Genomic DNA, 13,218 nt, shown 5'->3' on the forward strand with positions numbered 1-13,218 from the left:
GAGCTACGTCCCCTGGGATGGGGAAGTAACATGGAAGACAGAAAGCAAACAAACACTGTCCTGAAGCAAATTCCCAGTACAGTGGACCCTCAAGATACAACAGGCCTGACATACAAACAACTTGAGTTGCAATCAGAATTTTAGTTTTAAACACTTTAAACAGGCAATCTAATAATAATGAAGCTGGAATGCTTCTTAAAGGCACTAAAGAATACTGATTTATGGGTTGAAAGCATTTTAAAAATGTTCCCTATTTAACCTATACCTTGAAATATTCACAAGAAATAGAGTTTGAGACACAATAAAGGAGGGTGTAAGGTAACTTCAGCCAACTGACAGAACTAGACTTACCCTACATGACAATCCCAATAGAGGATACCCTTTTATTTTTCTTCTAAAATTCCAAGCAATAATTAATTACAAGAATAAACCCCAAATAGAACTCGACAAATGTTTGCTAATACACTGGTACCCTTCATGACACAAATTCAGAAATTTCAAAAGGCAGCTAAAAGAACCAGTGTATTTCACTTGTTTCTATACCGATTTCATGTAACTTTTCTTGTTTTTATATTTAAGTGTCCAGAAAAATAATAAAATCTTATCAAGAAATTAAGAATTTAGGTCCAGAGAAATGTACTCAGATAGATTATTTTCAATTCAAAAACTTAAGACAAGGACAACAAACAAAAAGCTCCAACCACTCCAGGTGTCTACCCCTTTTTAAATATTCTAAAACAATATTGATGTCCATGGGTGGGGTTCAAGGTAAACATTAGAAGGAAGGCTGAATTTCCATAGAACCCCCAAATCTGGGAAGAAAATGTTCACTTCCATGATGTAAACTTCCTAGGATACCAACTCACCTGTCAACAATTAGTGTACATATTTGACTTGCTCACAAATCAAACTACAATATAATCAACTTAAAGTAGCATTCACCCAGGGTGACTCTCGAAGGCTCTTCATACCTTAGTCTCTGTGGGATTCATACTGGAAGGCTTGCTAGTTGCTCCAGAGGCTGACATCTAAAAAGAAAAAAAAAAGGAGAGATTTTGAGCGTATTTAACCTACGATCTACATTGTCCTAAGCTCATCTATACCACCTAGCCCTTAACTCCTCACCTTGGTTTTACCTAGTTTATAGCATTACAACCACAAAAATCCACTAAATGGTGTTGCCCGGTGGGTGAAAGTTTTTGTAATGAGATCAGATGAGTTCAAATTTGGGTTCTATTTTCACTACATAATATTGGCAAGTTACTTAAATTTTCTGATCTCTAGTGTGTCACCCTCAACTGTGCTTCAGTAGATAACACTGACCTTGCAAGTTTAGTATAAGACATTGTATGGTACACAACAGCTTGGTAAATATTAGTATAACTATTGTTAATTTTTTTAAAGAAAAATGGACTTTAAAATGACAGAATTTTGTTTAAATCCATTACTATCTTTGTGAATGTGAGCTATTTTCTTGATTAATAAAATGGGCCAATAATGTTCATTTTGCAGGTCTGTAAGAATTCGCAATAATGTGCGTAAAATGTTTGACACATTGTTTATTAAATTACTAGCATACTATTATAACATATTATGCAAAACATAAAGGACAAGGACAAACTTCAGGAAATAGACTTGAGGAGCAGGAATTGTCCTTTCAGTTATGTAAGAAAATGCTGAGGGACAGGGTGCAGAGGAAATCGTGCTGCATTATGTCTTATATCGGGTCTTCCCCCGAGAGGGGGAAATAATGCGTGGTAATAGAAGTAACCAAGGAACACCCTTCTTAGGGACTCGGGGGGTGGAGTCCTGCAATCTAATTACCTAAGCCATGGTAACGAATACCAGTGCCTGTGGGTCCTTCCATGATACTGAGTACAGTACTATTCTAGAACTAACCTGTCTTGATTGACAGTAACCTATCTGGTTGATAGTAAGTAGACAGTATCTTCTTTGCCAATTCCTACCCAGGCTCGCTTAAACCTCCTTCACATTTGAGTCCGTTAGGCCTTAGCCCAGGAATTCCATCTGGCCGGAGGTGCCTTCTTAATCACCCGGCTGTCAGTAAACAGCTGCTGCCCTGCCAACAATACTCAGAAAAGCCTATAATGTGGACTTCACTCTGTCTCTAATTCCTGGCCCCAAGCCACTGCAGATCTGAGTCAGGAGGCAGCATAAGCCCATCTCTGCTCCTCCCTTACCCTCCCCCACCCGACACTCAAGGTGATTGCATAAAGCCAGTACAATCGATGGCCTATGACCAAACCACCTTCTGCATAGATCTCAGTCAATGTGGAATATACTGATGATTACAGTCAAATTACCATGATTTACAGATACAGTTTTATAACACTGGTTTTTCCACAGCTAAATGAACTGACCTAATCCTGAGCACCCTCAGGCACCAATCAGGCACACCCTTGCCAAACTCATGTGCTCTTAGACACACCAACACACCCGCGCGCGCACACATGCATCCCCCACCCCCAGCTAACTCCAAACCTCTGCTCACTGTATCAGCCTCTCTCATATTCTCTTTGGGATAAAGAACTGGAAGATGTACCAAGGTAGATTTTCCCTGCCATTAAATTAAATTAATGGGGAAAAATATGAAGCCCCCCTATTTCCTTGAGATTAAAATTAGTTGTACAAATTTCCATCCAAACTCAAGAAGTTCCACTTTGTTAATCCCACTTGTTCAAGGATTCACCACAATCATATAAAACCATCATAGAAGCCAAACATTTCTCATGAAAGTGCTGTTTAAACTGAAAACCTCTAGGTAAACATTAATATATTTTAAGCACCCAAATTTATTAAAACATTCATAAAATCATATAGGCTTGAATTGCCCATACTACCTTATTACTTTATTAAAAAATACCTGGAAGTGAGCCTGAAATTCTATAAAGAACTTTGAAAGGCCAACCAAGGACAGTAAAATCTGTACATGAAATAGCTATGTATAAGTACAGAACAAGTTGCAGTGGGAATCTAGCCGAGGCTGTTCTCAGTACAGATTCCGCCATAAAAGTTTGTCCCATACAAAGTATGAAGCATTTTGAAACTGGAATATGAAGGCTGATTCATGGGGACTGGAAACAAGGGTAATGATCCTACTCCACTGCTAACCCATTCAACTCCAGCTTCTCGTAGCTTGTTCAATTTTTGTTCTATTGGTAATCACAAATAGTTTTACCTGTTACCTCTGAACTGAATGAATACAATTCCATTTTAAATTCTTGGTTTGAACTGCTAATGATAGGTATGAATAACTATTACAATAAAGTAAAAAACTGTGGAAAGTTAATCCATTGAGTTTTGAAGAGGATGAATCTTAGCAATAACCTTTAGTACACAGGTTTTAAACAGATGAGGAAGGTGACTCATGTTCAAGGTTCACCACAATCTACTGGCTCCATATGCATTTATCCAGATCACAGTTTCTGTCAAATTCTGTGCTAGATGTTGGGCATGTTCCTGCCCTTGTAAAGGTATCAACTGGTAGGAGATGATGGTAAAAAATCACTCCACTAATTACTTGCTGCAGAAACAAAGCCATGGGCTCCATGAAAACACAGATTAGGGAACCAGAGCTAGTTAGTGTGAGGGATGCCTATGACAGGGGATGCTGAGGATGTGCAGGTCACATGGTGACCGAAGGATAAAGGGGCATTATCCAGGCAGAAGGCCAGGAGGGGAAGTCCATGGTCAAGGACCCTCTGAGCTGCGTCTTGGACCATTTTGTGGCCATCTACTGCCATGCCTCTCATTCAGCTGCTCCTGCTAACATCACTGGGCTGCCAGATTTTAACTCACCATCGTCAGTGTTCATATGCAACAAAATATCTCTAAGCAATCAGCACTGTAATTTAGACCAAAGTTCAGCTGTTATGGTACTTTCCCTCCCAAAGGGTCCAGGCAAATTCCTTAATATCCAGAGAAATATCAATCATTTCTAAATTGTAATTAAGACATGAGTCGTAGGAACAAGGAGCAGGCAAAAGTGCCTAAATGTGAGTCACTCTCCATTCAACAATTTTTTTTAAGCAATGAGCTAGGGGTTGAGAATACATAGTGAATAAGATAAAACCATGGCCCTGCAGGAGTTGAGTCCAGTGAGATAAATACACATCAACTAGGTTTAGAGAACTACTGCAGCTGTCTACTGGAGGCAGGAAGCAGTCTCTCACATGGTAAACAAGTGGCTGAGTTCAAAGTTGGTTTCAGGCCTATCTCAAATAATCTTGCTGTATTGTCAAGATTCAGTAAAATAAACCAATACTGGTTGGACCTTAGTTGCAGTCCAGAAAAAAATGAATATTTAATTCTGTGTTTCACCCCCAAGGCATCTTGTTTTCTTGAATGATTTATCACAATCACTTTAAGTTTGCTTATTTGCTACAGGAAGAACTTTGGAAGTTTATCACAATAGAGATGTAAAGGTAAGATGACAGACTTTAAGGTACTTGGAAAATGCAAGTGGCTTTTTTTCACACACATTTTTCAAAGGTCTCCTAGACCACAGACTTAGCTCGCCAATCCATTCTGAGATTAATCTTCACACATGCCATCCTTTTCAGTATTTCACCCTAAACTAGAATCAGCAATGACTTTTGTTGTCCACAGAAAAACACAGAAATCCCTTCTCTTATAAAGTGCCCCAGTTTCCAATCTTAACCTCACGTCCTGATGCAGAACCTCCAATCCAGACAGCCAGCCCATTCCGCACTCATATTTCCAACTGTATTTTTCATACAAATGTCATTGCCTGGTATGCTTCTCTCCTAAATTCCATGCACTCTTTCCTTAAGGTATGTCACACCAGCTCCCAGCCCCGACATCATAACTTCTGCATGACTGTGGTCAATACTTCTGAGCAGGACGAGCTCACTGCCCCTAACACCACATGAAGCACCATGAATGAGTGACCTCCTGCACCAGATGGGGCCCTTTTGAACAAGCTGTCTATTGAGCACACTAAGGAACATGCCGAGCTCCAGTTTTCTCTACTGCAGGTCTCTATGCAGGGCTTTTCCATGCATCTGCAGGGTATCTAATGAGGCAGTCTGAGAAGAGAAGCAAGACCTAGGGACAATTTTAACCTCTTGCAAAGCTGGATGGGAGTGGGGTGGGTTCGGAACTCTCCCTTGCAGGACCTGGTAAATGACCCAAGAAAGGAGGGCTCCTAGAATGCCCATAGAAGTGGGCTGCTAGAAGGCCCACGCATCTATTTTGCTGCCATTTAACCAACTGACGGAAATCTCATTCCCTCAGCTCCTTACCTCCCTGTCTACCACGGCATGAAGTCCTTTCACTTCTTGCACGGCTCCTAAAAGACTTTCAGCTTCTTTCCAGGTGCTTCCAGCTGGTTTATGGGAGTCCTCACTACATTGCATCCAGCCCTTCAGCCTTGCCTTGATCATGCCCCTGGTCTCCAGCTACCTTGGCTGAGAAAATGCATGAAGAGTATAGCCTCAAGTGCATCAGAATTCCACTTCCTCATGCCAGGTTTTAACTTCCTTTCCCCACACCATCCCTGGCAGCACTCCTGGATCCTCCCACCTGCACCACTGACCCACTTGCCTGCACTTGGGTCTGCCTTTATGTGTTGAGGGTTGCTAAGAACATCAGGCTGACTGTGTGGACTCTACTCTTCCACTTGATAATCCACCAGCAGTCTCTCTGTGAATCACTGACTGCTCTCTCTCCCCTCATTGGCTCCTGGGGCAGTAGGAGCCCCGGATTCTCTCACCATAGCCCTGACTTGTTCGTTTCTGGAAACTTTTCCCACCTACTACATTCTTCTCCATATTTCTCACAGACACAAACACTGACACACACACACACACTCACACACACACACACACCTTTTATTAGTGCATACTGGTCATACAGATGAACAGGTTTCATTTCGTCAGACGCACACACACAGAACATACTTTACTCATTTCCCTCCATTGCCCCCCTCTCCCCATATTCCCCATTTTCACGTGGTTTTGGGGGGATTTCAATGTGTATAATGTACTTTGATCACATCCGTACCTTTATTACCTACCCTTACACCTTCTCCCCTTGCTCCACTTCCCCTCCTCCTCTTTCTACTTTCTTGTTATCTTTTTTAGATTCCACGTATTAGGGAGAACACGTGAAATTTGTCTTTCGTCTGGCTTATTCAGCTCAACATGATAATCTTCAGATCCATCCATTGTTTTGCAAATGACAAAACTCTGTATCCTTTACTACTCACCCATCAGCCTTTTCAGCCACCCTGACTCAGGACACTGATTTCTTCCCAGATATGTAAGTATTTTTTATTACATGAACAATTTGTCATACTGTATAAAAACCCTACATTATTACCAGACTACATTACTTTACTTTAAAAAGAAGAAACTGAGAAAGATCTAGGCTTACATCTCTGCTTTAACACATTCACCCCAATTAAACCACCTCAGAGAACCTCAATTCCCTTACCTGTGAAGCAGATATAATACTACCTGCTCTGGATTTGCCCTAGGGAATTGGCCCCCAACCACCTGGACTCAGGAGCACTGCTGGCTCCAGCCCTCTTCATCATATTTCCCCCTTTTCATTGCCACATCCACTCCTGGCCTATCGCCTACCATATATACCTGGTTTGCACCAAAGCTCCTCTCATAATCTCTGGGCCTTGTTCTCTCCATTCCCGTACCTGCCCCATTTACCTCTCAATCCTTTCTGTATGTGGCTGCCTGACTAATCTTTTGAAAATAAATGTGTAGCATGTTTTCACACAGATAAAGGAGTGTTTCTCACTCTGTCCTGGATAAAGTGAAATGTCCTCTGCCTGTTTTTTAGATTTGTCATTCTTTGACCTATTCACTCAACTATGACCTATTTCTCTCTCTATGGACCCATCTCCTGTCTCAATTCCAGCCAGGATGGGGTCTTTACCATCTCATCAGCACCTTGCTGAGGGGCACAACACACTGAGTAAGAGGGCGAGAGGGGATGGTGATGCCCAGGCTCACCACTGAAATACAGCTGACACATGATGCACGTACAACCTTGAGCAAGTTGCTTAACCACTTTGTACCTCAGTTATCGCATTTGTAAAATGGGAAGAGTAACACTTCTCACTTTCTGTAACTGTTTTAAGGAAAAGTAGCTTAGTGTATGTGAGTCAATTATAAAAATGCTTGACAAATGGTCAGTGCTGGGCAACTGCTAGTTACTGTTATTACCACCATCAGCACCATGCTCCTTTCCACCCCTGAGCTTTGCGTCTTGCCTTGACCGTGGACAAGGAAGATTCTTCCCTGCCCAAGTCCCAATTGTCCATTCCCTTGAAGATCTGACTCAGAATAGAACGCCAGTTGACCTAGCCTGACCACTGCTGGGTATCCTCCCAAATGACCTCACATTAGAATGACACATGAGGACTTATGTTTACAGCAGTACAACTCATAATAGCTAAATCTTGAAGTGGCTTATATGCCTGTCAACAGATAAATAGTAAAGAAAATGTGGTATTTATACACAGTGGAGTACTACTTGGCTATAAATAAGCAGAAAATATGTCATTTGTAGGAAAATGGATGATCTTGAAACCATAATGCTAAGTGAAATCAATCAGACACAGAAGGTTAAATATCACATGATTTCTCTTATGTGAGAAACCCAAAGTGTAAATAATTTAAGAACAAAACAAAAGGCTATAGAAAACAGGAAGGTAGACATTGTAGAGAGGGAAAGAGGATTTAGGGATGGAAGGAGTTGAGAGGGAGAGGAGAAGGGGTAGTAAGAAGGACTAAGATGCAAATGTACTAATTCTCCATGATGAGATTAATGTATTCATTATGTATCACAAACATACTAATAAAAAGATATAATGCCTGTAACTGCTGCAGCTCATATTATCTTCCCTACTTTTATAAATTTGTTCTCACTTGAACATTTACTCATATTTCTGCATTAGAGGGTTACTGAGCTCTTTTTGAAGTATATATCATGTCTAATCAAAGAAGTTATGAATTTTTTTGGAGTTCAATAAAGGATAAATTTTATTAGACAACAATTGATGAAAAGTCACAAGCCTTACACCCACCCACCCCCACACATTTCTACCGATACTAAAAAGCTCAGAGTAGTAAAATCTCACTTAGAAATCTGCATGTACTTGTTACAGCTTTGTCAGGTTAAGCATTTGCAAGTCTTCATTCACTGACTGTTCGTTTATATTCCAGAGAAATCCTCACAGAGACATAAAGGAACACATTGGAGGTGCAACTTGGTTACCCATCAGAGTTCATGTAGAATCAAACAAAAATAAAAGACATCAGACTTTCTATTTTATTTTAAAAATAGGGAGTCTTAACATATTATGCATACAAATAGAGTAAAAGAGACAGTTATTTCACATTATATACCGGGAGTGGTGGTGCACATCTATAACGCCATTTCTCAGGAGACTAAGGCAAGAAGATTACTGTGAGTTTGAGGGTAGGCTGGGCTAAATAGCTGGAATTAGATAGCAAAAACATTACATAGTGTGTTGAGATTTGGTATATAAGCACCCAAAATACAGGGACATGACAAAATTCAAATAAAAATGCATTTAAAGCATTATAATGATTTCCTAAGAAGGAATGTTGAAGAAACAGTAACACAGATAGACATACGGTAAGACATACAGATGGGTAGATAGGTAAGTAAGTTTTTTTTAATTTTTAAAATTAATTTTATTGGTACATTAGAGGTATACAATATAATGACATTCATCACTGGAAACTGGCACCTTTACATAATCCATCTTTGTTCTTACTTTTTCCCCATTCCCTTGCCCTCCCTTCAACCACTCGATCCTTCCCTATTTACAAAGACTTTGTTTCCATTTTTTTCTTTTTCTCATATTGCTTCCATTCCTTTCTTTCTTTTCCCCTACCTTTCCCTCTTCCCCTTCCCCCTTGCACCTTTTCTTCCTATTTCACATTATCTATTATACCTTTTAGTCCTTATTTACACTTTCAGTTTCTCATACCAGAGAAACTATTTGATATTTATATATGTGTGTCCTATTTATTTCACATAAGAGTATGGCCTCAACATCCATCCATTTAGCTATAAATGTCTCTGATTTCTCATTTTTTTATGGCTGAGTAGTATTACATTTTATAAAAAAACACATATTCATTATCCAGCCTCTGGTTGATGGGCAGTTGGGCTGTTCCAAGTTTTAGTTATTACAAACTGTGCAGCTATAAACATGGGTAAGCATGTATCTCTGTGGTATGATTCTTTTAATTCTTTAGGGAAGATACCCAGCTGGGGAATAGCTGGGTCAAATGGGACTTCCAGTCCTAGTTCTTTGAGGTATCTCCATACTGATTTCCACAGTGGTTGCACCAGTCTACACTCCCACCAGCAGTGGAGCAGGGTTCCTCTTTCCCCACAGCCCCGCCAGCATTGGTTATTGGTTGATTTCATGCTAGCAGCCATTCTTACTGGGGTGAGGTGGAATCTCAGTGTTGTTTTCATTTGCATCTCTCAAATGACCAGTGATGTTGAACATTTTTTCATATGTTTATTTGCTATTTCTACTTCTTTGAGAAATGTCTGTTCACTTCAGATGCCCATTTTTGGATTGGGTCTTTAAATTTGGGAGCTCTGATTTTTTTTAAGTTCTTTATAGATTCTAGATAGTAGACCTTTGTCTGAGGGACATCTGGTGAAAATTTTTTCCCACATTGTGGGTTGTCTCTTCACACTGTTGGTGGTTTCTCCTGCTGCGTAGAAGCTTTTTAGTAAGAAGAGATCCCACTCGTTGATTGTTTGTGCTAGTCCACGGGCAAATGAAGTTTTGTTCATAAAATCTTCTCCTACACCAATGTCTTCAAGAGTTCTACCTAACCTCTGTTCCAGCCTGTTCAGCATTTCTGTTTTAATATTTCGATCTTTAATCCATTTTAATTTTAGTTCAGTGCATGGTGAGAGATATAGATCTAGTTTTAATCTCTGGCAAGTTGAAACCCAATTTTTCCAGCACCATTTGTTAAAGAGGCTATCTTTCCTCCAGTAAGGGTGTTTGACTCCTTTGTTGAAGATGAGGTGGCTGAGTGTGTCTGGAGTTGTTTCTGCATCTTCTAATCTGTTCCACTGGTCCCCAGGTCTGTTTCTGTGCCAGTACCATTCTGTTGTTATCACAGTAGCTTTGTAGTATAGTTTCAAGTTGGGGGTTGTGATACCCCCTTCCATGTCTCTGTTGCCTAGAATTGCTTTTGCTATTCTAGGTCTCTTCTTGTTCCAAATGAATGTTTGCTCAAGGTCTGTGAGGTATGCTGCTGGGATCTCAACTGGAATTGCATTGAATCTATATAGCAGCTTTGGAAGTATGGCCATTTTCACTATGTTGATTCTTGCTGCCCAGCATGTCTTTCCATTTTCTTTTTCTTTTTTTTTTTCTTTGTACCGGGAATCGAACTCAGGTCCTTGCGCCTGTGAGGCAGGAAGTGGAAACACAGAGGTAAATCCCCGGCCTCCATTTCCTGATATCATCTTCAATCTATCTTTTCAGAGTGCTATAGTTTTCAGAGAAGAGGTCTTTGATTTCTTTTGTTAGGTTGAGTCCTAGGTTTTTAAGTTTTTTGGATGCTACTGCAAAAAGAATTGTTTGCCCTATTTCTCTCTCAGTGAGTCTGTTGTTCCTGTAGAGGAAAGCTATGATTTTTGTGTGTTTACCTTGTCTCCAGCTACTTTACTGAATTTGGTTACTAAGTCTAGAAGACTTTTAGTGGAGTTTTTAGGGTCTTCTATATAGAGTATCATGACATCTGCAAATAGTGACAATTTGACTTCTTCATTTCCTATCTTTATTCCTTTTATTTCTTTCTCTTGTCTAATTGCTGTGGCTAATATTTCCAAAACTACATTGAAGAGGAGTGGTGATAGTGAACATCCTTGTCTTTTTCCTGATTTTAGTGTGAAGGATTTCGGTTTTTGACCATTTAGTATGATATGGGCTGTTGGTTTTTACTAGATGGCTTTTATCAGATTGAGGTAGAGACTGTCTATTCCAATTTTTTGTAGGGTTTTTATCATAAATGTGTGTTGGGTTTTGTCAAATACTTTTTCTGCATCTGTGGAGATAATCATATGGTTTTTGTCCTTGGCCCATTGATATAGTGTATTACATTGATTGATTTGCATTTGTTGAACCATCCCTGCATCCCTGGGATGAATCCGACTTGGTCAGGGTATATGTTTTTCTTGATGATCTTCTACATTCTATTTGGCAGTATCTTGATAAGTATTTTTGCATCTATGTTCACTAGTGAGATTGGCTTGTAGTTCTCTTTTTCGGTTGGGTCTTTCTCTGCTTTGGGGATCAAGGTGTTGCTTGCTTCCAGGAATGAATTCGGGAGTATTGCTTCCCTTTTAATTTCATTGAAGAGTTTAAACAGTAGTGGCAGTAGTTCCTCTCTAAATGTCTTGTAGAATTCAGCAGTGAAGCCATCAGGACCTGGGCTTTTCTTAGTTGGTAAGTTTTTAATTACATTTTCAATTTCACTGATTGCTATTGGGTCGTTTAGAATTTTTAGGTCTTCTTCATTCAACTTTGTTATTTCACACAAATCCAAGAATCTGTCCATTCCTTCTGTGTTTCCCATCTTATTGGCATATAGGTTCTCAAAGTTGGTATTGATGATCCTCTGGATTTCTGCTGGGTCCGTTGTGATTTCACCCTTTTCTTTCCTAACTCCATGAATTTGGGCCTTGTCTTTCCTTTTTTTTGATGAGGTTGGCTAAGGGTTTGTCAATTTCGTTTATTCTTTCAAAGAACCAACTCTTGGCTTCATTGATTTTTTTTTTTTTGTATTGTTCTTTTAGTCTCCATTGCCTTGATTTCTGCTCTGATCATTATAATTTCCTCTCTTGTATGAGCTTTGGCTGAGTCCTGCTCTTCTTTTTCTAGATGCTTGAGGTGCAGCATCAGGATGTGTAATTTGGCTCACTATGTTTTCCCAAAGTGAGTATTCATTGCAATGAATTTCCCTCATAAGACTGTTTTCATTGTGTCCCATAGATTTTGATATATTGTATTGGCATTGTCATTTAATTGTAGGAACTGTCTGATTTCTTCTTTAATTTCCTGTGTGACCCATTAGTGATTCAGAAGTGTGTTGTTCAATTTCCACATATTTATGAAATTCTTTCAGTTTCTTTTGCTATTGATCCCCAATTTCATCACACTATGGTCTGATAATCTACAGGGGATAACCTCAATTCCTTTGCACTTACGTAAATATGTTCTATGTGCGAGTATGTGGTCCGTTTTGGAGAATGACCCATGTGCAGCTGAGAAGAATGTGTATTCTGATTTTGTGGGGTGGAAGACTCTGTAAACATCTGCTAAATTCATTTGTTCAAGAGTTCAATTGAGTTCTAGTATTTCATTACTTAGTTTTTGTCTAGTTGATCTATCTATTTGTGACAGTGAGGTGTTGAGGTCCCCCACTACAATTGTATTAGTGCATATATGACTTTTCATGTCCGTTAGTATTTGCTTTATATAGTTGGGCGCACTAGTGTTTGGTGCATAGATATTTATGATTGTCATCTCTTCCTGTTGGATTGTTCCCTTTACAAGGATACAGTGTCCTTCTTTGTCTCTCTTAATCAGTGTTGGTTTGAAATCCACTTGATCTGCAAAGAGGATAGCTACTCCTGCTTTTTTTTGGGTTCCTGTCACATGGAGTATTGTTTTCCACCCTTTAACTTTCAGTCTATGAGTTTCTTTTTGAATGGAGTGTGTTTCTTGTATGCAGCATATTGCTGGATCTTGCTTCTTGACCCATTCTGCCAGTCTATTTCTTTTGACTGGTGAATTGAGACCATTAATATTGATTGTCCTAACTGATATGTATTGACTTATCATTGTCATGACTTTTTCTTTTTGTTGGATTCTCCTGCTTTGCATTTAATTTCTTGTTGTACCTGATGAATTCATTCTGCTGGGCTTCCTGGGGTTGTGATCCTCATTGTCTTTTCCTAGGATATTGTCTAAAATTTTTTGGAGTGCTGGTTTGGTATTCATGAAGTTCCTAAGGTGCTCTTTGTCATTAAAGAATCTTATTTCACCATCAATTTTGAAAGATAATTTTGCAGGGTACATCAATCTGGGTTGGAGGCTGCTCTCCTTTAGGGCTTGAAACATGTCACTCCAAGCTCTTCTTGCCT

The 13,218-nt window shown here is 39.5% G+C and overlaps 1 protein-coding gene across 30 annotated transcripts in view; it reads right to left on the bottom strand.

The window, feature by feature from the left end:
• The window catches only part of Cast (calpastatin), a 133,694-nt gene that overhangs the window by 62,302 nt on the left and 58,174 nt on the right, over positions 1-13,218 (bottom strand). For all 30 annotated transcript variants that reach the window (XM_087180939.1, XM_087180930.1, XM_087180936.1 and 27 more), the window contains one exon: positions 972-1,028. In XM_087180939.1, coding sequence (XP_087037065.1) covers positions 972-1,028 — 57 coding nt within the window. The remainder of the gene's footprint in view (positions 1-971; positions 1,029-13,218) is intronic.

The sequence above is a fragment of the Heterocephalus glaber genome, unplaced genomic scaffold, assembly GCF_053883595.1.
Source record: "Heterocephalus glaber isolate CG9 unplaced genomic scaffold, H.glaber_assembly_v1.0 deba00001465, whole genome shotgun sequence".
Taxonomy (NCBI): Eukaryota; Metazoa; Chordata; class Mammalia; order Rodentia; family Bathyergidae; genus Heterocephalus; species Heterocephalus glaber.